Consider the following 24,396-nt stretch of genomic DNA (forward strand, 5'->3'; position numbering starts at 1 on the left):
GATTTTTTTTAACTGCATTAAGACAAAGCTGCAGACCAAACTGAGCTTTGATAGAGCAACTCCTCTAGCGAGTCGCCTAGAGGGTGATCAAATGGCACCAAGTGTATAACCTCTTAACACATGCTCATGGTATGCCTGTTGCTGACAGTGTGTGTCCCGTGTTTTTCACAACAGTAGGTTCTTACATGCGAACATACTATATGTTTACCAATCACCTAAATCAGAAGGGGAAGCTGATCTAGGGCTGTAAAAGCAGGTGCAGATACCACAAGTCTGCATACATTGTGGTGAATATTAGTTAATCTTGCTAGTGAGGTTGGCGTTGTTTTTGATAGATTGTATCAGCTATACACATTCAGGCTTGACGCATTTCTAAATCTATGTTTGCTCTTTATATAGCAACTGCTGTTCCTAACGAATGCCATTATGAGCATATGAAGAGCTCAGCCAACAAGTACAGCAGCCAGCAATTTAACTGCATACATCAGCATGCATTAGCCAGCTATGAACTGTACAGTGTCTGTTCAATGCAAAATATTCGAATAAGAGCTTGGATCTGGATCAGGGGCAAAAAAAAAAAACTTGATCAGCATATGCCCACTCACTGGTGCCACTATGCCAGCTCTATCGTTATAAGTAGAAAAACTGGGATTAGCGGCGTACCTGTACTGGCAGGGATAACAAAACATTCCCAAGAAAAAAAACAAAAAGAAAACAAAATTCCCAGGCAACTATCCATTAGCCTTGAGAAAAAAACAAGCTAACCATGTCAGGGCAAGTTGGAGAAAGCTTCAGTCCTAGTCAGTTTCTAACTGTGAGCATTTTCTTTCAGATAATAGTCACTGCCGCATAACACTGAAATCAAACTGAGACATGAGAATATAATATTGAAGCCTGACATTTTCACAATGAAAGAAGCAAAGTTGACCAAGTTCAAACATTCTCGTAGACAAGTTTGACTCAAGACAAAAATTCTATATGACTGGATTTTTTCAGCAGGCAAGCAGAAACTACTGTTTATCATCAAGAGTAAGATACAAAGTATTGTTTATATTGCTGGCTAGACCTCCAACACAGCAAACAGTTTGAGGACTCAAACACAGATATGAAACTCAACCAAAGCCTGAATGGGAATGATGCCAGCATAAAGAGCATGGGTACATCACCTACACTCCTCACGTAACATGTAGCTGCGTGAGCAACTGAGAGTGTGAACGGAAGCACAGCACAATAAACATTAGACAATATCCTAGTTATTTACGTTGTGATTTAGAAGTCGTCAAGCCTTTAGTCATCAAATACGTCATAGGAAAGTCACACGTTCATGTTATTTTCAAATGTGCCAAGTAAATTATAAATAACAGCATTTATGAGTCAAGCCCAACTGACATGTACAGTTAAGGACGATGACTTCGACCTACACATACAAGCTGTTAAATATGACGTGTTTATAGTGCTGAAAAGATCAGCCTATCAATAGAAAATTAATCACATCCAGTTTTGATAGTTGTTTCAGTCATTTATCAATTAACACCAAATATTTGCAGGTTGCAGCTTCTCAAATGCTAAGAGTTGCTCACATTTCTCATTATAAGCTGATTATTGGAGCTTTTAGGCAATGGGTCAGACTAAGGCAGCAATTAAAATAAGTCTTTGGACTCTGATAGTCTCGTGACGGCTATTCATCATTATTTTTTCAGCTGAATATAAATTCAAAGAATTATGTATGAATGAAGAGACTTATACAAATACATATAGATAAGACATACAGACACACAAATACTCTTCATAAATCCAGACACAATTATCCAAATGGATTCCAGTGAAGCCTATACAAAGGCCTTCACCCTTTGGCTGTTGTTTGTTGCAGAGAGCTGTTTACAGATGATGTAATAAGGACAGAGGGCATTAGAGTGGAGCTAAGCCAACTGGCCACTAAACATCTCAACACTCCATCTAATGGACTGGTTACAGTTCAAGGGGAATGCGACCAGGAAATAATGAGAAGTAGACAGGAAATATTGAATGATAATTAGCAAAGCCTTGTGGCAGAAATGAGGCCAAGCCATGTACCATGTAGTCACGGTAACAACTGGATTCTAGCTGTGAAAAAAGGGTGGTGTGGGAACTCGGGAGGCCTTCCTTTAAGTAAGGACTTAAGTCGTACTTAACTCAGAGCTCTGAGATCAGAAAAGAACCCCCCCTCCCCCCATCTCTTTCCATTATTTACAATCTCAATTAAGCATCTACAAAAGCAGAAATTGCCAAAAAATAAAGGCAGCAATGATGGAGCCGTTTCTGCTGAACTCCAGTCAGTTAAAGAGAAACAGCTGTACAACGTTTCCACCCATGACAGCAAGCAACACAAATGTGGCAGGATAGCACATGTATAGCCCAACCCTTTCCCTCAGCTCAGTACCAGCAAGTCTGTCATATCTCGTGGTTTGCTTTATTTTTCTGCCTAAGACTGGCTGTGTTTGAGTAGCCTCGAGGCACTTTGGATAATTTATTTAGCAAGTAAACTAGCAGAGAGCTTCTGACAAAGCTAAACTTGGACTAAAGCTAAAAGCTGAATCAACAGATTAAGGGCTTGTGCCTGATGCAGCACAGCACTGCCCCATTTCCACTGTCTCGCTACAGCTGTGGCACGTTGAGGCATGACTGTATGCATTTCTGCTCTGTACTCCAGTGTGGATTCCCAGCAGGTGATAACCACGCTGACCGCCGATATTTCGGTCCAAACATGACAGTCGCCGCTCTCCGAGCTAGCCGCGCTGTTGTGCTAAACTGAAGGTTATGCAAGCTGCTAAATAGAAACCACAGAAAACGTTATATTCAGCTGCCAGTAATTTAGTAGCTGCTGTCTAACCTAAGAATTTCTGTGGCTTGGAGTTGTAATTGCCGTTTTAAGATAGTGTTAATGCAAGCCAAACATTTACTGCTGCTGCTGCTTCACATTAAAAGCCTAGAAACCACTAGAAAGCTTTAGTGTGAATCGGATACAGGAAGTGCAGCATTATTTGTTACCACGGTTGCTGAACAACTGCGATCTCCTTATTCTATGGGCATGATGTGGATGCTTTTCTGCACTTGTTCTCAGTTTACAGATTAAAATTTTCCTGATGATATTCTGGGAAAATGGCAAAAGCTACGGAACACTGGTTAGACGATTAAACCCCAGGCCTTAAACTTCTCATCAAGATATCATCTTTTACCCTTCTGCACTCTAGTGTGGCAAACCATTCATGCTGCACCCACGTCATGAGCTCTTACATGGTTGCTCACAGTCTGGCGTGCCGTCGATGTCTCAACCATTGGCAAATTCAGCATGTGTGTAGGATGCTCAGTGCTTTATGTGTAAGATGATGAACTTGCTTGAACAGGATGCTGCTGTTGACTAACGGTGTAATGAAAAACCAGCCCACACGGTTTCAGTGGGCCTCAAAAACACACATCAAAGAGGAGGTGAGAGACGAGGGAAAGAAAATACAAGACAGATGAAGAAAATAAGAGACAGAAAAGAGATTAAAAAGTTAAAAAAAAAAGAGATTAACATGAATATGTACTTGGGCAAGATTTTGAGGAGACAGCTTGACAATGCAAATCCAAAAGTAAAAAAACACACCAGTACACACACACGCAAGTACAATAATGGTCAAAACACAGACTGAAAGCAAAGAACTAAAGAAAAAGAATGAATAAAAGACTGAAAGAACGAACAGAAGCAGAAGCAACAGAAGACAGGAGAGACTGGGGGATATATTTAGCAGCTCATTAGTCAGAGATGTCCTCTACTCAGCAGGCTGGTCCCTCGGATGAGGCCCTTTGGAAATCATTATGACTGCCTGCTGCTTCAGACAACCACACACATTTCACTGGAAAACAATTTACAAACTGCCTCTCCTCTCCCCAGCCTTAATGTAGCTTCAAAATAATCCTCAAGTTCTGGAGAGAGGCCCAAAAACAAAGCTTTGAACGACGCAAAGTAGCATGGTGATTTTAATAGTAACTGCGTGGGTTTTCACATTACATCCACTGCATTAGCTTGAAAAATAACCAGTAAGAGCTTGGTCATGAATGCAGCTCCATAATGCTTAACTTATTTTGTAAGTTATCAGATTTGACCGTTGATGTGCTTGGTGCTGCCAGTGCCACCACTCCCTCGCTTCGACATTCATTAACCTTTACTATACAGCGCTTCTCACCAGTGGAGAAATGAAAGAAAGTAGTCAGTCAGACTACAGCTGAAAAATATCCGTATCAGTAGGAAAACACCAAAAACCATTAAAACAAAATTTAAAAAACATCAAATGGGAGTCAAAAAATGAAAATCAGATACTATGATGAGCTTAGTGTTAGCAGGGGAAGTAGCAGTGCTGTGTAGCTAACAAAAATCCTGGCCATCTGGGACCTTCACCAAGTAATGGAACTGTGTGGTCAACTGTTTAAAGTGAATGAAATGGTCTTGCGTCGCTTGTCCACACTGCAGTTTCTGTTTCCATGGTGGGTTTTTGTCTGTCTATGTGTGTGTGTCTGCGTGTGTGTCTGGTGAGGCGTTTAAAGTTTCCCTTTAGGGCTTGATTGGGTGGGAGAGCTGTTAAATGACACAGGGTGAGAGCAGAGAGTGATGGCTCAAGTGATAAACACACAGGTAATGAAAGAGAGAGGCTGATGGATTCGACCAGACTGCCTCTAATGGGCTCTGGTCTCACCTGGCTAATGGCTGAAGCCTTAGAGAGAGGCAGAGAAAGAAGAACAGAGACATCATAGAAAGGGGGGCCGTGCTGTGCTCAATATACTCAGTCTCTCTCTCTCTCTCTCTCTCTCTCACACACACACAAACACACACACACACACACACACACTTAGCAGTCCTAATTGCAGACTGGTGATCTAGTTGTGGTGCAGCAGCCTGCTATGGTTTGGCCTGTGGCTTCCAACCCCCCCACCCCCACCACCACCCAAAGCCCTCTTTTTTATTTCCACTGTGACACACAGTTCTACATATATATTTATATTCATCTACTGTGCAATAGAGCAATTACTGTACTTCATTTATCCATAACCACGTGCAATTTTTGTTTCAATCCCTGTGCAATTATTTTTCAATCTTTCTCAAGTACTTTCCATTGACAATACATTTTCTATAGGCCTTTGTATAAAAGTCAGCTTCTTAGTTTGCTTTTTGTATTTTTTTAATTTTCCATTGCCTTTGCTATTTGCTATTTTTATTGATGTTGTCTGTAACACCAAATTTCCCCAGCTGGGTATTAATAAAGTCGATCTTATCTTTCTCACATTTCAGAAAGGAGCCAGTAGCCAACGTATTACCTTACCCCTGCCTGCTTGCGAGCTGCCTTGCTAACAGGACTACAGGGGACTATTCTGAACAGTTAATTGCACAGGACCCTTTGTTTCGCCCCGCCCCTCGGGCTGCACTGTTTGTAAACCCCAGCAAACGTTCTGCGAGGGGAAGCCCACAGTGCGCAGACAGGCTCATACACTGTGGGGTTTTTTGTGCAGACACACACACCAAATTTTGTTTGGCTACAGAAAGCAACAAGTTTCAAAGGCTACAGCTGTTTGAAGACGCCAGAAGTAGGGCATGGCTCATTCAGATATTTTCCTCTGTGGTCAAAGCAATGACGCTATGCTAGCCGCTGGAGTCTACTCTGTTATTAAAGACAAAAAGGGAGTTGTCAAGTATTTCCTTGAGCAACTTGACTGTCGAGAAAACTTCCTCATATCCTTGGGTAGGTCCTACACACCGGTGCGAGGCCTGCCAAAACAAAAGGATGAATCTGTGCAATAGGCCTTCATCAGGGGGACAAAAATGTATTCAAGCCAAGCCAAGAATGGATAACAATCGATGGTCAAAAAAAAGCACAAATCTCGGAGGAAATTACAAAGGCACCTCTCTGCTCCCCTCCCCTTTCACCTTGTTCTTTTCTTTACCCTACGACACCACTTTTCTTCCAGGCCCGGGGAAAACCATTTCCCGTTCTCACACATGAACATACATAAAAGTCGCCACCACGCAGAGCACACAGCAGGCTTGTTTGTGGGAGACTTCTGGTCCTCGCTGGCACTTCCCTGTATAGCTTTAACTCAACTTCAGAGGACAATGGGTTTTTAGAGGGCATCGTTTATCTATGTAAGAGGACCCACAAGGATGGTCCAAGCCTTTTTGCCTCCTGGCATATACACTGTTAGCACAGAAAACAAGCCAGGCAATCATGTGAATAGACCCTCTGGTGCTCCGAGTTCCCATCTTTACCCTCTCAGTTCTGACTCACTGTCTAGGTCCACTTCCTCTGACACAAACCACAAAGGCTCACTGTAAGGAACTGACACCATATTAAGAACTGAGCTCTATGCAGCCAACATTAGTGGGATGTCAAATAGACTCAGAAAAGATGTGAAACAAGCAATATTTGCACTGTGCCCTGAAAATCCTCCAGACTGATGCCATTTAGCTTGTGCATACACAAGACTCAAGGTGCTGCTTTGTTGCTGTGTTTGTTTACTGGCACCCTGCTTGAATGCAGAGGATGTTTTGTTTAGCATGTTGCTACTTTTGGAAGAATGTTCTGAATCATAAACACGAATGTAATCATACACAGTAATCACAAACACAAATTTGAAAGAGCCATTTACATTAGCTCAGCAGATACCCCGCTGGTAATCTTGTTTACAATGAACAGCTGAACGACAGATAAAAAAGACATGACTTGGACTGTGACTGGTTCTAAAAATACCTCAGCCCCAAAAGGCTTTGTGACTACTTCCTAACAGAGCGTATTAACAGATACAAGAAATTGTTGTCCTGACCTTTCAACAGAGAACACGAAGCCACCAATGAGGAAGCTTAAAGCTTTTCCTTTCTTTGTTAAAGTAAGCAAAGGTGGGAGCAAAGACTTCCTCGACCATTTCTGTCTATCATCCTGTCTCTCCATCTTATTTCTCATCACTTAAAGGCCACATTTCCACAAGAATAATATCCACAAAAAACAAAACAAACCACAAAAGTAACGCAAACCTCCATCGACCAAAAATAGAAGTTTGCTGCTGCTCTGTTTTTGCTGCTCTGTGCTGTATGCTGGTCTCTAGCGTTTAAAATTTAGGCTCTAGTATGCAAATTCTGTACAGTATATTTTTTCTAAGTATCAATTTCTATTCATACTGCACACTGCTATTTGTATGAGTCTGGAATAAGCCTGTCAGCAGTGATGAAATTTCATATTCATGAAAATTTCCAGAGCAATCTCCATCCCTGGAACACGCCAAGGGATTACCTATGTGAATTATGTATGGTGAGCTGGAGAGAGAGGGAGGCCAGTGAACAGAAGAACTAATAACATGATGACTTTAAAGCTTTAAAATGAGCGTCCCACCTTTATGTTAATACCTCTAATTTTAGGTTTAATTTCATAATTCTCATGCTGAAATTCAAGTCTTGTTTTTTTAAGTATTTGTAATTGCTGCCATGTCTTTATATGTTTGCATTCACTCCATTTGTGCTGTTTCTGATTTATATTCATTTTTCTTGGCTGTCATCTTGTTTTTAACTGCAATGAAGTGAACCTATTTCTCATCGATAAGCATTAAAGTTTCATCATAAAAAAAGCAACTATGAGAAAGGAGCTGTAGGTTTTTCTGTTGCTTCTGTTATCAAGGACATACTGTCTTCTTCCTTGAGTTAAGTTACTTGTGATGCTTGATTAATTTTTCAAGTCCATCGTATTAAAGTTTGTAGCATTTAATATTTTAAACTACTGTGCCTGAATTTAAAAATGCCCCCTCCCCCCCCAAAAATACTGTTCTCATTCATTATTAACATGTTAGGGAAGAGATTTCAATACAGTTTGCATAGAAACCTGTGCATTAGCCATTGCCCGGTGTTACTAATATATATTTTAGCTTCATTTAATGCAAGAAAGCAAATATAAAGTGCTATCCACCATTTTGAAGAGCCGTAACTCTTTGCTGTGAGTCAGCATAAATACCGTCTTGTGTCGTATAAGGAAGCAATCACGCTATTAATACACAGCTATGACAACGCCTACAAATAACACGTTCACTCAAAGCACCCTCTACAATTTTCCATGACATGTGTGAAAGCTGGGCTAATTACAACAAGAAATAATTCCAGTGGTAATATGAAAACAAAAGAAACTATGTGAAAAATAAAGAGTTGGTTTATTTGGGTGTGTTGTCCACACACATTCCTTCAAGCAGCTCATGAATTCTAGAAAGATTTAGACCACGCAGTTCATAAATGTCTTTAAACAAGCCAGTTGAAAATAGTCCTAGTGGTGGAGTCTAGAGAACTATCTGTCCTTTTCCATCAGTTGACTGGCAGTCTTAAAGGCACAGGTGCATCATGGGTACTGGAAAGAAATTCTTGGGAGGACATTTGTCCCTACGTAATGCACCAACTGTCACGAACATGGTCGATACAGGGTCTGTATTTTGATAGACTGACAGAATTTTGGGTACAACCTTATACTGTATTTCATGCAGTATGTACTGTATAACATCCATGAATAATCAGCATATGTGGAGGACATAGAAATGCAGGTTTGCACACATTGCACACTCAAATACACTACACAGAGCACATGGGCTGGGGATTTGAGGACACACTTCCTTGCTATTGGTAGGCAGTGTGTGAGTGTGGTGAAACGCAGAACGTGAGCGTGATAGCAGCGCCTCTGGGCTCAACATGAATCATGTGTATTACATAAGACACACACACACACATACCGAGAGAGAGAGAGAGAGAGAGGGAGAGGGAGGGGATATAGTTGGGATCAGCAGTGCCCTCCCCCTGCCCATCCGCCCAGCTCTCTGTCAATTCATTCTGTTGCTGATTCTCACACACACATACACACATTAATTTATTGAAGACATTTAAGAAATGAAATTAATTAATGTTTTAAAAACATCCCAGAGCCTTAAACCACCCCTCACACATATTCACTTTTTCACACATACTCAGTCTGCCTCCTCTCTGTGGCAAGGACATCTGGCACATTTCACAAGCTGGCTATGTGAGGGGAGTGTGTGTGTGTCTGTGTGTGTGTTTGTGTGTGTGCGTGCGTGCGCGTGTGTGGTTAATGCATGTGTGTAGGTAGTGTGTGTTTGTTTTGGGGGGAGGGGACTGGAACATTGGAGGTCTAAAGTGAAAGGAAAGCTGGCACAAGTGAAGGGGTTCAGTGAGTACATGCCGTCAACATTGTATTCCTTTTGAAGAAACAAAGGACACAAGCCCTACAGGTCCTGTGGTGCTTGATAAATACCAGCGCTACCTATGTTTACTTTAACTTCCATGTGTGAATGCCACCACCACACAAAAATCAGCTCCATTTGCAAACCTGATACTTCACGTTCAGAGATAATACTGTAATATCTCTAAGGCTGAAATACAAAACCTGATCTGAAGGTTGTTGTGGAGTAATAACCAGAGCTGGCTAGCCACGCTAAAAGCTCTCAGAGGACAGTAAATGTCATGGCTGATTAAAACCTTATGACAGCAATGTGACCGCAGACAACATCATCTCTCTGTTTCACTCAATAGCAGAGGAAAACTGTTGTGACTCATTAGGGCAGTGAATGGATTCACAGTGTGTGGGACTGAGCTCTCAGCTGCCGCTCTGAGGCAGAGCAACCTGATCAAGGCAAGGGTAAAGGAAGCCAATTTAATCTAACTGACCTGCAAGACAAGGGGAAAATAACCTCAATCAATTCACAAGAGATGGGCGAAGATGGCGGTTTAGCCGAGGTGTCTCATGTGGGAGCAAAGATGGAGAGAAAAAAAAAAGGTGTGGGGGTTTGTGTGTCTGCGTCTTACCTGATGCGTGACCATGAGGGAGCAGGGTGAAGAGGAGGAGAAGCGCGGAGGCAGCCAGCCTGTGGGCTAGAGAGGAGGAGGAGGCGAAGGAAGAGGAGGACAGGGCTCTCGTCTGAAACGCTACCATTCCATCGCACATCTTTTCCCCCGGCGAGTCCTCTACGGCTTAACCTGTCCAGGCCACATAGGGAGGAAGGGATAGAGAGGGAGGGGGAGGGAGGACGCGGATTACTATCAACATTCAACGAGGATTATGTAACCAAAAGCAACACAGAGAGACAGGGGGAAATAAAGTGACAGAGCTCTGAAGACTGTAAAAACAGAGCAGAGAGAATGTCAGAGTGACAGAGAAAAGGCCTTCTTTGTACATCATCAAGCAACCATTGGTTTACTGATAATAACAACTGCATCCTGCTATTTAACCTACCCCCCCAGACAGAGAGATAACAATTTCCAGCTCTCCTTTTTAAAAAAAATCACCGGTGGCAGCAGCAGCAGGACACTCCCTCTGATCTCCCCTCGATCCCCACATTTGGCTCTGCCACAAGATCTAACTAAATAAATCAGCCATTACACTCTGCTGTAGATGATGTAACGGGGAAACAGATCCCTGCTGCTGATGAGGTAGCAGCATTAGGACGAGAGAGGCTAAAAATGTGCATGGGAGAGTCAGCGCAAAAACAAAACAGTGATTATAACTGCAACTTTTGCAAAAGTCCTGAAGGTCAGGAGAGGAGTTTGCAAAAGGAGCTGCATTTTACTGTAGCTTCATAATAAAATAAGCAAAATTTCAACAGGTTTTTGACTCCGACTGCTCCCTGGTGTTTGGGCAGCACTGCCTATTAGCCAAGCTTTTTTTTGTTGTTTGTTCAATATTAGTTTTCTCATGCATTTATGAATGCATCCAAACAAAGCTTTCGTAGCAGGGCTTCCTCAAACGTAGCAATGAAAGAGTTATGACAAAGCGGGTAGAGTACTTTACAGCTGAATGATAAACAGATGTCGTACCACCGTGTGCTCAGCTGTGATGCTACACTGCCATATGCTGCAGATAGTTACAAGCGATTGAGTTTGATGGATAAATTATGTAAACTACATCAGGTGCTACTTTCTGATATATCTGCTGTATTCTTTAGCTGCTAATATGACCAACACACTATATAACATGCAAACCATATCAGCCATATAAGCTCCTGTTTTATTCCTTTCACCAGTTATTACTGACTGCAAAAATGTTGTTGCTTCATTTGTCTAAGTTTATGTCCACCTTAAGTAATATCTGATTTAAATTTCTGAAAAAAAAAATCTACAGTGTAAATGTAAAGTCAAACGCCATGTTCCCAGAACAGCAGAGGAAAGCAGGGAGGAGATACAGAGCTACTGGGAAAAACCTTTAAACAACATTAGGGGGAGGAAAAATACATCCATTTGCACACAGACAATAACACCCTCATCCTCTCTTCACAAATCTCTCTCTGTAATACCAACTTGACTAACTACCTAAAAGCATTTGTTGGTTGATTGGGAGGATACGGCGAGACGCACACTGTCATTACATAAATGAGATGCAGGTGCACATAGTCACGGTCACGTTGCTACAGACAGACTGGGATGAAGTAGCAGTAGTTGCGTTTTGTAAGGAACTAGCTTGCTGGCAGGCAGCATATCCTCAAGAGAGGGCAGAGGGCCCATTACAGTTACACAAGGCTGCTGAGCTAATGGCTACAGTAATGGCATGGCTGCACTTAGAGAGCCGCGAATTTGATTGCAGATCTGCTGCATGGCCACTGGCACTGCCACCGACGACCCGGAACTGCTGTAATGAGGGAAGTAGCTGTAGACGCACATGCACATACAGTATATGGTTGATTGACAGTGCATAAACTATTATACTGCATAGCTATTATACTGCTAACTACTATATACTGCATAAAACAGAAAAAAATAGTCGATCAATCAATGAGTCGATCGACAGAAACTGCAATTATTTTAAAAGCCAGTTGTTGTTAAATTCACAAACCCAGAGGTATTCAGTTTATAAACATATATGATGAACAAATCTTCTCATTTCAGAAGCCGAAACCTGATCATGTCTCACCATTTTGTTTGGAAAATGACTGAAGAGACAAATTGCTTCTCAAAAATAGTTGCAGATTAATTAATTAACTGATTGATCGTTGAGCTCTACACTTTGGGATTTTTCAGATATTTTTTAGCTTAATTGAGAAAATAATCAACATATTACAAAACTCCAGGTTGGCAAAAGCAGCCTCCTAAATAAGGACAGGTTGCTGTACAATAGTTACCCAAAATTGAACAATACCAGTATAGTTTGCAGAAATTTTCCAAAACACATAAAGAGCAGAGCCCCCTACTGCCTGTCACCTTTCTAATGACCACAAGAGTAGGATGGTGAGGCATACCGGCATGCAGTGCAGGTCAGTGGGAGAGAGTGACGTAAGTTGGATTTGGCAGAACAGTTTGGATACTGCATTGAGCCAAAGGGCAAACAGTCAAAAACACATGCAGGGGACCTGTGCCAGCCATTTGATCCACAGACAGTTTTCTCATTTGTCCATGTTGGGATCAAAGCATTGCAGCTACACACTGCTACTAACGCCTGGGTTACTGAGAGGCCCAACGCAAACTCAGATAATGTTCTTGCCAAATGCATGACTTAGAAAGAACGGCAAAGAAAAGTTAAAGGCAGAAAAAACAAACACGTGTTTTGTTCAAGGCGCTTGTTGAGATGTAAATAACCACTCGGGACTGCACTTATAATGCAGGACTGACCTCCGGAGAGCGTTGAGGGCAGAGTATTGACCGGCCGGTATGTTTGTAAAGTGAAAACTTAAGCAGAATTAGCTTAATTGCCTTCACACAAGAGCATCTGTGAAAGGAGAAAGTCATTAACGCTGTGTTAAGGTATCCCACAAAATACAGCATTCTAATTAACTAGAACAAGCTAGCTTGGAGCCTTTCTGCAGATCTTTTAATGCACTGACTTAATGATCATGCATTTAATTGATTAGTAACATGGCAGGCAGCTTGACAGCAAAAGAACAGAAATACTTCAAATTTGGATGTCAACTTTCTAACTTGCAGCTGTGTGTGTGTGTGTGTGTTTCCTGTCAGGCAGCACTAAAAATGCTAAGCTTGACACATCACATTAAAGATTGTGCTGCTATTTTAAACTTCAAGAGATTTAGGTTCTGTTTCCTTGTTTCCTGGAACAGAATTCAGTACAAAACCACATAAACAAACACTTCCTGCCGGCAGCTGCATGTAGCCAGGTAACATTAGCATATCCAAATCACAGTTTAGGGCCTGTAATGACATTGGTGTGTGTACAGTCAAACAGTGCATGTTTAAATAGCTATCCGTATCATTTCAAAGTCATTTTAAATGGCTGACGTTCAAGCCATTATTGCACTACGACTACTCTCAGTTATATCAGTGTCACTGAAACGGGACAGTTGACAGAATACAATGCATCTCATCAGACCTGAAGCACCCAACAATAAGGCTATTAAAGGAGCACAAAACAGGCAGAAGGAAGCAAAGGAAAGGTCATCTAGACTGACTTAACAGATTTGATAAAGAACATGCAATGGTATGAAACACCAGCAGCCCATGCACACAGATGTTGCAAGAAACGCGAACACTACCTTGCGTCATACAAAAGAACAAGACAAGCTCCTAGTTTCATAATAAAAAAAGTTCTGTGTGGCTGGGACAAATTAATAATTTGAGCGTCAGTTTTACAAAAGAGACAATGGCTCTATAAAAAATATATATGCCACAAGTGCATGAAGAGGCAATACTAGCTATCCAATGAAACTGCTGTTACCAGTTCTAGTCTACCACAGTAGATAAAGGACTAGAGTATATTGTACAAAATCTCAAATCTGTCAGACAGTCAGATTAACAGGATAGTGTAAAATGTCATTCTTAAGAAGGAAATAACGCCACAAGCAGAGCAAAGCTACTCTGAAGTTGTCCACCTTGAGAAGCTGTATTGAAATCAAACATCATGCCAGGTCATCCGCTGCTTATCTGGGGTCGGTTAGCGGTCGATTTTGGTTGTCAATATAATGGTTAAAGTCATTTATCAAGCAAAAATGCTAAATTTGTTAATTGCAGCTCCTCCAATAAGAAGCTCCAAGGATTTGCTTTTTTCTCTGTTTTATATGAATTCAGTATATTTGCGTTTGCAACTGTTGGTTGGACAAATATAATCGCTAATGAAAGCAATCGTCAGTTGCAGCCCTAAATGACATTTCTAAAAATAGCAATGCTATTTGTCAGTTGTGTAGGTCATGCTTCAGCCCTCTGCAATAAGAAAGTCAAGGTTTTTACAGCATAAATACTTTGTCTGTTTAGTCCACCACTTGGGGAAAAAACTATGCAACTCTCCACTTCAGACACCAGTGAGACAACCAGCCAGCCAGCAGGCTGCTACTGCAGTTTTTCAGCTGCCCGGGGCTCCTGGAATGCAAAGGGAGCCAAGGAGAGCAGCAGCACAGGCATGTGGTCCGGGAACAGAGAGCACTCAGTGTGCCAAAGAAACAGCCGGGAGGAGATTTCCACCCGATAGGCCCCAATGCTACTGCTGATGGTAGAGCCCGCCTGGGCCTGCGGAGGGAGCCCAGAGATGGGGCTCTGCATGGCAGCACAGAAAGGACCCTTTGTTATGAAGTATTATGTAGTGTTAAGCCCCACAGCACCCAAGCATCCCTCTGTACTGCCGCAAGGAAGTGGGGACAGAAACAGACAGAAAGATGGAGAAGAGAGTGAAAGAGAGTGAAAAGTAAAAACACGAGGAGAAAGAAGCGAGACGATACAAGAGATTAAAAGGAGAAACACGCTAAAACTGGGAGAAACACTGTCATGTGACAGTGGTGAAAGGTAGGGAAATCTGAGAACGGGACTGAAGCCAAATGCAGTGTTCGTATCTTTACTCACAAGATGTTTTCTCTGAACTATGTTGTCAAACAGAAAAAGCCTCTGAATGCTGGACTGGGAGTTATAAAAATCTCACTGCAGCAACACAATGGGTCTTAAATTGAGAACCATTAAAGCTGCACATTGTATGTCTGCTAGTTCCTCTGTGAAAGCCAGAGTATGTACAACGTGTCAAAACAAAACACGGCAATCTAAACAATGGGAGTCAAATGAGTGATTGTGACGCTTGAAAAATGTAATCAGTTCTGCAAAGGAAAACATATTTAGGTTTGAATCAAGCCATAAAATAAAGAACTCATACTGTGCAACAAAATAAGCTGCCTCCAAATATTTACAAAAACACTAGGTTTGGTGAACAATAAAAATGAAAATAGATCAGAAATATAGAATTAATAAAAACATTAAAACATCGGGAAATAACTGAAGCCATTACATTCTCTCACATAAGATAACAGCTACCGTTAAAACTTTAAGCAGCTGAATTTGTATGGGCAAAGTGGAGCAATGACTAAGTGCAAACAACACAATGTTTGGTCAGTTTTTAGATTTTGTTCGTGATCTCTGTCCTGCACGACAAAGTAATCCATGGTGAGGACAACGTTCACTAACAGCTGGTTTTATACTTGTGGGGAGACAATTAATTTACAGCAGTGATTAGATCAAAACACTAATCAGCACTCCATGAGACACAGGGTACCTGGATGCCTTCCTCTTCCTGACTTAATAGGTCTCTCACAATGTTTTGATCTTTGTTCTCCATTATGATGATAAGCAGCAGCTCACATCTGGACTTCCCTGTCCTTTGCTATGTGCAGCGTCATATATTATCCTACGCAGCTAGCAGGAAACGACACAAAACTTTTACTGGAACAGAAGCGAGGGTGTGGGAAATTACAGTGTTGGGCAAATCTCAGCAGAGGGACCCTCCACACTAATGCAGCCCCGCAACTCTGTGAAACGTGGACAACTGCCTTCATAGCAGCTCTAAAGCAGAGTCACACGCTTCGACACGTGCAACAACTGTACTGCGAGCCATTTAAACAAAGAGTGTGGTGGGCTGCCAGGACTACACACACACACACACACACACACACACACAGTTGGACAAAAACAAAGCAATCCCATTCTAACAAAGCAACAAATGGAATTGTTAGTGCTTTGTCTCAGATAGTCTCATGTTTATACACCGTTCATAATTAAGACATTATGCGACAACGTTTTTTAGCCGTGGCACAGCTGCGTTGTACTTATTATTTTGTTCACATGACCGAAACGTAACGATCCAGTAACGCTACAGATTTTAACTGTTAACAAGCTAGCTTCTCGAGCCGGTTTTCTCCCTCATTGTATGTCTAAGCACTTTGTAAAGCAAGGGGTGTTAGCCGATAAAGACTTACAGCCAACTGAATGCGGCAGACCTGTCAAAATTTCGGTTAGTTATCTTAACGTTAACAGATATCACCGTTTGCGGCGGATCATGACTAGCTTAATTAACAGCACACTTCATTAGGCTAGTTGGCAAACACAAAAAACTGACTAGTCGTTGTTCTCATTGAGAATCTGCTAAACGTTGACCTAGCTTGAGCCACTTGTTTCGTGTTTTTAATTATGTAGCCAACACGTACAGGCGGACGGAAAGAGAAAGGCAGCCAGAGATCTCGTAGTGGCCTATCTGTGCTTAGCTTGCGAAAAAAAAACAGACAAGACTCACCAACGTAAAGGTTACCAGCGGCGAGCCCTCCTCTCACTGCTTCACATTCGAGGCATTAACGGTCGTTAAAACAGCTACACCCGAACCAGAATGTGTCAGGAAAATACAAAAATCTAATGTTTTCGTCGTCTACTTCCGTCAGCGCGGCCGTGTTGTCCCTCGTCCTCGGCTCGCCAGCTCTTTATTCTAGGTGTGCGGAAACACTCGCTGTGAGAACTCTACCAGCTGCCTCGCTCTCGCGCGGTCTCCATGGCTACCCCGTTGAAGGGCGGGTCCTAATCTGTCAGGCCAACCACAAGGCTTGACTTCAAAATAAAAGCACGGAATTCAGTGGGGAGAGACAAAAGAATCTACAAAGAAAATACAAATACGACAAAATTCAGAACAATAATGTCTCAGCTAGATACTAAAATGTGGATGGATTAAATAAACCGAACTATTTGCAGATAATTTGCTATCCTTATCCAACTACTTCTTGTAAGGTGACAAAAACAGCTATATATATTTTTATGTCATTTTGTTATTTTATTTTATCATCTTATCACTATACTCCATCATCATTTAATATTTAAGGTGAGCATAATTTAAGTACAGAGAGGACTGAACCTGACTATGTGATGTTGGCCCATTTACCTTTTTCAAAAAAATCAAAATCTAAAATGCAGAATAATGGCCCCTGTGTTATAATGTGTTTTATTTGTCTGCTTCCTGAAAAAGGGGGGTTTCTTTGTTCCTAGGTTTGCTCATGTAATTTGAATTTTGTAGCTTTCTAGTCCCTTTTAATAAGTGTTTCAATGTCAGACATCACATGCCTGCCTCCATCTTGATAGGGGTTGATGGACTGTGTAAACACCACTGACAAAAAGGAAAATAAATTTGAGACTTTATTGTTATATTCCTGACAAAGTCTGACAAGTTGCATTTTATGAATTTAATAGAATGTTGTCAGTCAACTAAACCAAACTAAAATGCTTATCTGGCAGCACCTATAGCTACACCATCTGAAAGGCTCTTACTGTGAATTCAATACCTCTTTAATCTCTGACAGTTCACACAAAGTCTTGGTTGTTGCCTCTAGGATGTTTCATTGGATCCTCTGATATGGTCTGTCTTTGTAGTTGCTGCCACTGGAAAGGGTACCATATCACAGTGTGCATATGCAATCGATATACACTTAGACGAGTAGCTGTTAAAATCAAAAGATGATAAATAAATAGACTCATGATCTAAATGTGCTTATACAGAATGGGTATATTTCATTATATAATATACAGTTCTGCACTGCATTTACACAAAGTGCTTGCAGATGGAAGATAGAAGGGAATGAGTGGGTGGAAATGTTACTTTCATTCACTCAGAGGGTAGAAAAAGTGAGATCTCTCATCGTACTGAATCGTAGTTCATGCTGTACTGTGACCTTGCAAAACACAATGCGTCACTGCAGAGAAGCATCAAAAGCGTCAGTCACATATTTCTGAAATCCCTATCCCATACTCTGAGAGAGTTCATGAAGTTCTTGCAAACATCTCTGTCCTAAAGCTAGAGATCAGAAAACATTCAAGATATCATGTCATCCACGCATAAGGAGTAGTTGTTCCATAGAAAATTAATGGGTTATTATGAATCCTTGGAATTTAAAGGGATGCTATGGCATCCAAATAAGGTTTATTAAGGAAAATGTTAACAAGGAAGATATAAACTGGCTTGAATGTGAGGATAATTTTTTGCATTATCATACAGTGACCTGTCCTTTATCCTCTTACCCATTTTCAACTCACATAGAAAGTAATAAGTGGGTGAAGACAAATGTATAGAGCATTATAGGAAGCTTCTACTGCCTTTACAAAACTACACCCCTATTAATATTTAGCAAGTAGAGGCAAGATTTTTTATAGTGTTACATTTTATAGACAAGAATTTGTATGGCTCATAGTGTTTAGTGAAGCAATTCTTGATATGTACAGCATGTTTAACTTATCTGTGATTTCCCTCTACCTTGACATATTTCATTGTCTGTCCTCCAAATGTTGGTCTCAATAAACTCTTCTTTGTACTCGGTATGATGTTATAGCACTTAGCAAATGGTGCAAAGGTCCGGTCATATAAATCCTTTCATGCAATAGTTGTAAGTAGGAGGAAAATTCAAGCCGGGAAATTCGTACCTCAGCAATGACTAAAAGGTGCTCCTGTAAATGTAGAAATGCACAAGTTGAAAGATGCCACAATGCCAAGTCCAAAAACAAATCCCCTTTATTTAAAACCAGAACATTTAATTTCATTGGCACAATGAAACAAACTCTGTCAGATCTTTACAAGTTTGTCAGTTCTATATGGGTGTCATTAAATCCACCTTTACTTTCACTTCCTCCAGTTCCAATTAAATTTGGCTCCCTGCCTAATCTCTATTTACACTCCAATCTTGTCTTAATTTCCCCACTTTACGGTTTGGGAGTCCTGGCACTGGCCAACAACTGATTAAGAGGATAAAACTCCTGCTAAACACCTTGACATGACATTGAGTCCTGTAAAAAACATCTGACACGACACACACAGGTCTTCCCTGGGGATAAACAAGAGACAGATAAGCCCAGTCTCATACCACTTTGCTCATTAATTCAAACAGGCAGCAAGGTGGTCCAATATCTAATCAGATTATCTATTCCATAGAGTGAGCATGTGGTGTAAATGAGTTTCATGTCATGTGCTCTCCTTGTCTCACTGTGCTCATGATAATAACTCTGGGGCACACTACAAATACAATATACCTTGTAACGAGATCAAAATTAAATGTTTCTCTTGTACAGGAAGGGCGTCTTAACATTTCAAGCAAGTTTTAATACTGTGGGCCAATGATGACATCTAGTGGCTACTTCACCTTACTACATCCGTGTATAGGTTCGTGAGTGGAGCATTTCTGTTTACAAATATTTTTTCATTCAAATAATATTGAAATAGTATTGAAATAAAATGTATTTTTTTAAATAAAATGTTTATTGTATTATATTACATATTTTAAGGGCCTGGTAAATATATAGACCATTTCATTCCACACGGGGGGTGGGGGGTAAAAGCTCTGCTGTCCTTGTCGGACTACCATAGGTTTCTCTTCAGATTTCAGATATTATTTCAAAAAACAGCTATACGATGGGGTACACTCACAAGATTAACAAACGAGCAAACAAACACCAAAGGCAGCTGATTCAAAATTGCTCCCCCCACCTTCGCTGGCAAAGTGGTTGCGCCCAGTTGCTTCCTGCTTGGTGTGTGCTGCTTTTAAAAGTGTTGACTTTCCATTGTAAACAAGATAGACTCCTGCTTGTACAGGTATGCGTTTCGGTCACTTTCTGGCTGGTGGGAGATATTATCTTGTTAGGTTTTTACAGTATGATTAGTGTATAGTTTCGAAACAAATGCGGCAAGCAAAAGCCCAAACGACAGTTAAGCTTAAATCTAACTAATCTAGCTAACTAGCTAGTTCATTAAACATTAAATCCATATGAGGACTTCATCCACAGTGTGAAGTTAGTTGTTGTTCTGCTGGTTAACTGCTCGTATGTGGCTACATTTTGCAGAATAGTGAGCTGTGTTAGCCTTACTTGACCTTTCACCCAGTCAGACACTGTGTGTCCATGAATGCACTGTTCTCCATCAACTGAAGACCCCCACCTTCATTGTCAGTTAGCTTCTCTCGAGCACGTTGTCAGTGGCAGGTCATTGGGTGCCAAATGTCCATCTAGTCTGCAACTAATGATTATCTTCATTGTCGATTATTTTCTCAATGAATCAACTAGTTGTTTGGTCTACAAAATGTCAGGAAAGGAAAGGTGAAAAGTGTTGAATCATTTTTTCCCAAAGCACAAGATAACGTCCTCAAAAGTCTTGTTTTGTCCACAACCCAAAGATATTCAGTTACTCAAAACGGTTAATTGATTATCATGGTTTGGAATTGACATATAATCGATTAATCGTTGCAGCTCTAATCTAGTGTTTCAAATGCTCTAACAGATTGAATACAGAAGTACTGCCCTAATGGGTTCCTAATTATCTGTGTGAAAGGTGACAGGTGTTTACTACCCCTGCACACTGCTTATGGCGAACATGTAAAACAAATGTAAAATTCTAAAAATAGAAAACAAGTTTGGTGGCATGTGAGGCAATTTACAGAAGTTCAAAGAATTTCAGTATTTTAAGAAATGTCTCTGCCTTGCCAGTGTAGATTTTTATGGTGGTTAATTATGCATGCATGAGCTCAGGTACCTGGGACACTCTATATATAACTTTGAGTCACAACATGAAATAACTATTCAAATGTTCCTATGACAAGATTACTGGTTATTGCTGAACAGCCACACAGCAAAGCCTCTCAGTAACACTTTACATTCATTCAATTCTTTGTTTTGCTGACAGTTGTATTGACGCCGTAGCTGTATTTCAATAAAGGCCCTGGTAAAGGGAAAGGACATTCAGAACGTCACCACGGAGCTGATATGGCTTACTCACAGATCCGCCTGAAAATTCTGCCCAGTGCTCGTTGTCTCTTCAGCAAACGGGTGCAGGTAAAAGTGGAGGGACTTGCTCCTCACAAACCAGTTGAACTGAGGTCCAGACTGGTGGATGACAGAGGGGTGATTTTCAAGGCTTCGGCCCAGTACAAAGCAGACGAAGCTGGCCAGGTGGATGTCTGCCGTGCGCCCTCTCTGGGAGGGAGTTACACCGGAGTGGAGCCCATGGGTTTGTTTTGGGCCATGGCACCAGAGACTCCGCACAATAAACTCATGAAGAAGAATGTGCTCAGCCCAACGCTGGTGGAGATAGAAGCGCTGAGTGGAGAGACCGGTGAACTCTTAGCCTCTGAAACCAACGAGAGAGGATTCATGGTCGAGGGGATGAAGAGGATACCTGTGGAGGAGGGACGAATTCGAGGAGTCCTCTTCGTACCGCCAGGTTAGTTGTGTAGTGTGAGGGATGAGCGCTGAAGACGATCCATAGAAGTTTGTGGGATGTCAATATTCTATTCAACTCTCTCCTTTTTTATTCCCTTCTTTCCACCAGGAAAGGGGCCATTCCCAGGAATAGTGGATTTGTACACATTTGGTGGGGGTCTCACTGAGCCCAGAGCCAGCCTCCTGGCAAAAAATGGCTTTGTTGTCCTGGCACTGGCCTATTACGGCTACAAGGATTTACCAAAAAAACCAAAATGCTTGGATTTGGAGTACTTTGAAGAGGCTGTAACATATCTCAGGCGACAGCCGGAGGTTAGTAGCGAAGATTGAAACAAATGATCATCATATTTATGGTATTTGAATCTCCATTTTATCCCATCATGGGATGTTTACTTATTGTGAAAACTGTGTCAACTGAATTCATACCCAAGTGAGAATGTAGCTGAGATAAAGGCCCATATTTATATCTACTGCGTTAATGTTGCTATCTGCTGGCTACTCTCTACTTTTTTTTTTTTTTTTTTTGTAAATTTTGCATATTTAAGAGCTGAAATGATCAGTTAATTAATCCGTAAGTCATGGATGGACAGATAATTGATCTGCAACCATTTTGATAACTGATTTGCAAAAATTGCCACATATTGTAAGTTCCATCTTCTTATCATGAATTTGCTATTTTCATTTATTTTATATGAAAATACAAATACTATTAATTGATTACCCCAGTTTATTTGAGCTCCTGCTTCTTGGTTGAATTGAGGTGTGGTTGTTATTTCTATTTCATCACATCGTATGGCACTGGATATATTAGCTGTACCAAGATTATTAACATGGTCATTCTCTGTGCAGGTTAAAGGTCCTGGGATTGGCATCATATCAATCTCTCACAGTGGCGGTTTGGCTTTGTCCATGTCATCTTTCCTCTCTGGCATCTCAGCGACCGTCTGTATTAATGCTTGCATCGCAAACACTGTGATTCCGTTACGCTACAAAGACATGGTTATACCTCCACTTACGCCCGTCATTCAGAATGTTAAATTCACAGACTCTGGGCTTGTAGATATACGCGATGCCTTACCAGACCCTGTCTTGGAAGAGAACAGGGCGTCATTGTTGCCAATTGAACGTGCCAGCTGCCAGTTCCTGTTTGCCGTTTCCGAAGATGACCGCAACTGGAACAGTCCGCTTTTTGCCAAGCGGGGTGCTGAAATTCTGAGAAATCACGGCAAAGAGTCGTTTAAGGTGCTAACATACCCCAAAGCTGGACACTTCTTGGAAGTCCCTCACATGCCCTACTGTCCGTCAACGTTTCATGCGGCAGTGGGGAGGGACGTGGTGTTTGGTGGGGAGCCAAAAGCCCACTCTGAGGCTCAGCTGGACCTGTGGGAAAAAGTCCAGGAGTTCTTCAAGAGCCACTTGGCCGCCAAGAGCACTTGATCGCAAGCAGTGCTGAATCAAGCTCCCAGAACGGCCGTCCGTGCCTCTGCTTAGCCTAGTCTTTAGTTTGTCATGAATTAAAGGATAAAATATCTCAGAGTGCATAACATAATGTGTCAGTTACTAATCATCTGGGATAAATCAAGCTCTCTGTATAGAACACTCTTTGCCTCAGTATTGCCATTTGAATTCTCAGTGTTGGTGGGAAAAGTTTTACTGCTTTTGCACCTGCAAAGGGCTAATAGTTATTAAGTATTATATTTTGGTGTGGTATTGTGATGATATTGTCATATTTTTGCTGTTAAAAACATTTTGCAGTACAAATAGATCTTTAAAAACTAAATGAGTGGCAGATAGCTACACTGAGCATTAATATGACTTTGGTTTGTGATTCTCCATACATTTGCCTCATTATGATTTATATTGATATTAGAAAAATAGTCTTAATAATAAAAGTACATAACAATTACATGAGCATGTTTCAGCCTGTCATTGTAATGCCTCCTCTTGCACCGATCAGTGCGGTTATAACACAGTTAAGTGACATTTATTTGTTTCCCAGAGTTCAGTTAGTGCAAATGCCGCCATCTAGTGGCAGCTCGGCCTTCCTACGTTTATCCCCACATTTTCTCTAACACATAGCAAACGTGAGATAATGTTTTGTCAGATACAAAATGTATGTGCAGCAGAGGGGGAGGCGAGCTTTCATGATGAGAGACTGAAACGAAAGCATGCATTTTAGATGGCGTGAATCCCACTGTTGTACTCCCAGATTAAAGTTGAAAACCTTGGAAGGGCTGTTTTCTGTTTCAAAAAGGAGGTGAATTTACTTTGATGGTGTAAGTGTTTTCTCTGGGGCTTTATTAACACTGTAGCCTGCATCAAAGAAAGGAGTCTGAAGTAGGAGACAAAGACAAAAGCGTCTCTCCCACCACATCCCATTTTATCAAGACAGTCGTGCATGACATGTATTTTTATATTTATGTTTTTATTTTGCTCTATAATAATCATGATTATCAAACATGATCATTCTGGTTTTGTTCCACAGAGGTTTCTATTAACATGTTTAACACATGCATGTTTGGATGAAGCAATTCTTTCATTCTCTCGCCTTCCATGTGGATCTGGAGCTGCTTCTCTGCTGTGGCTCCACGCCTTAACACAAGGGACACCCCGTTGGACTCACTGTTTCGAACAGATGAAAACAAAGTCATTTCTAAGATGCTGTTTTGTTTTACTGAGGCACCCTGTGTCCTCTCCTATTTTGCCATTTTCAGCAAACCAGAGAGGAATGTCACAAGCTGCTGCGAGAGAACAGTGCAAGACAACAGCAGGGTTGTTGTTGAGGGGAAACCTCATGTCCAGTGATGCTGGGTTACCTTTCTGTGCCTGAAAACAGCCTTCTGGGGTTAACACAGGCTGATCACTCTAACATCTACACCCATATGAATTCTCCAGCTGGATTTCTGTCTGTCTGGGTGATGACC

General features: G+C 41.3%; 2 protein-coding genes across 3 annotated transcripts in view; one reads left to right on the forward strand and one right to left on the reverse strand.

Annotated features, from left to right (window-relative positions):
• Positions 1 to 16,758, reverse strand: part of susd6 (sushi domain containing 6) — a 31,391-nt gene extending 14,633 nt beyond the window's left edge. Inside the window, exons 1-2 of the mRNA XM_041959159.1 lie at positions 16,530 to 16,758; positions 9,854 to 10,024 (exon numbers count right to left, since the gene is read on the reverse strand). Of these exons, the coding sequence (XP_041815093.1) occupies positions 9,854 to 9,992 (139 nt within the window). The 5' untranslated portion in view covers positions 9,993 to 10,024; positions 16,530 to 16,758. The remainder of the gene's footprint in view (positions 1 to 9,853; positions 10,025 to 16,529) is intronic.
• Positions 16,759 to 19,773: 3,015 nt separating this feature from the next.
• acot20 (acyl-CoA thioesterase 20) lies at positions 19,774 to 23,666 on the forward strand. 2 transcript variants are annotated; one of them, XM_041958678.1, is made up of 4 exons: positions 19,774 to 19,853; positions 20,937 to 21,473; positions 21,582 to 21,784; positions 22,322 to 23,666. In XM_041958678.1, exons 2-4 carry the CDS (start codon positions 21,017 to 21,019, stop codon positions 22,907 to 22,909), a joined length of 1,248 nt encoding a protein of 415 aa, XP_041814612.1. In that variant the 5' UTR covers positions 19,774 to 19,853; positions 20,937 to 21,016; the 3' UTR covers positions 22,910 to 23,666. The 2 variants fall into 2 exon arrangements, with proteins under 2 accessions (XP_041814612.1, XP_041814613.1); XM_041958679.1 differs by lacking the exon at positions 19,774 to 19,853 and having other exon boundaries at positions 19,870 to 21,473.
• Positions 23,667 to 24,396: the final 730 nt, after the last annotated feature.

This window comes from Chelmon rostratus, chromosome 18 (assembly GCF_017976325.1).
Source record: "Chelmon rostratus isolate fCheRos1 chromosome 18, fCheRos1.pri, whole genome shotgun sequence".
Lineage (NCBI taxonomy): Eukaryota > Metazoa > Chordata > Actinopteri > Chaetodontiformes > Chaetodontidae > Chelmon > Chelmon rostratus.

Coding starts and splice junctions, on each gene's coding strand:
- acot20 (XM_041958678.1), top strand. CDS start 21,017: ATGGCTTACTCACAGATCCGCCTGAAAATTCTGCCCAGTGCTCGTTGT. Junction 21,474..21,581: donor AGTCCTCTTCGTACCGCCAG/GTTAGTTGTGTA, acceptor TCTTTCCACCAG/GAAAGGGGCCATTCCCAGGA. Junction 21,785..22,321: donor ATCTCAGGCGACAGCCGGAG/GTTAGTAGCGAA, acceptor TTCTCTGTGCAG/GTTAAAGGTCCTGGGATTGG.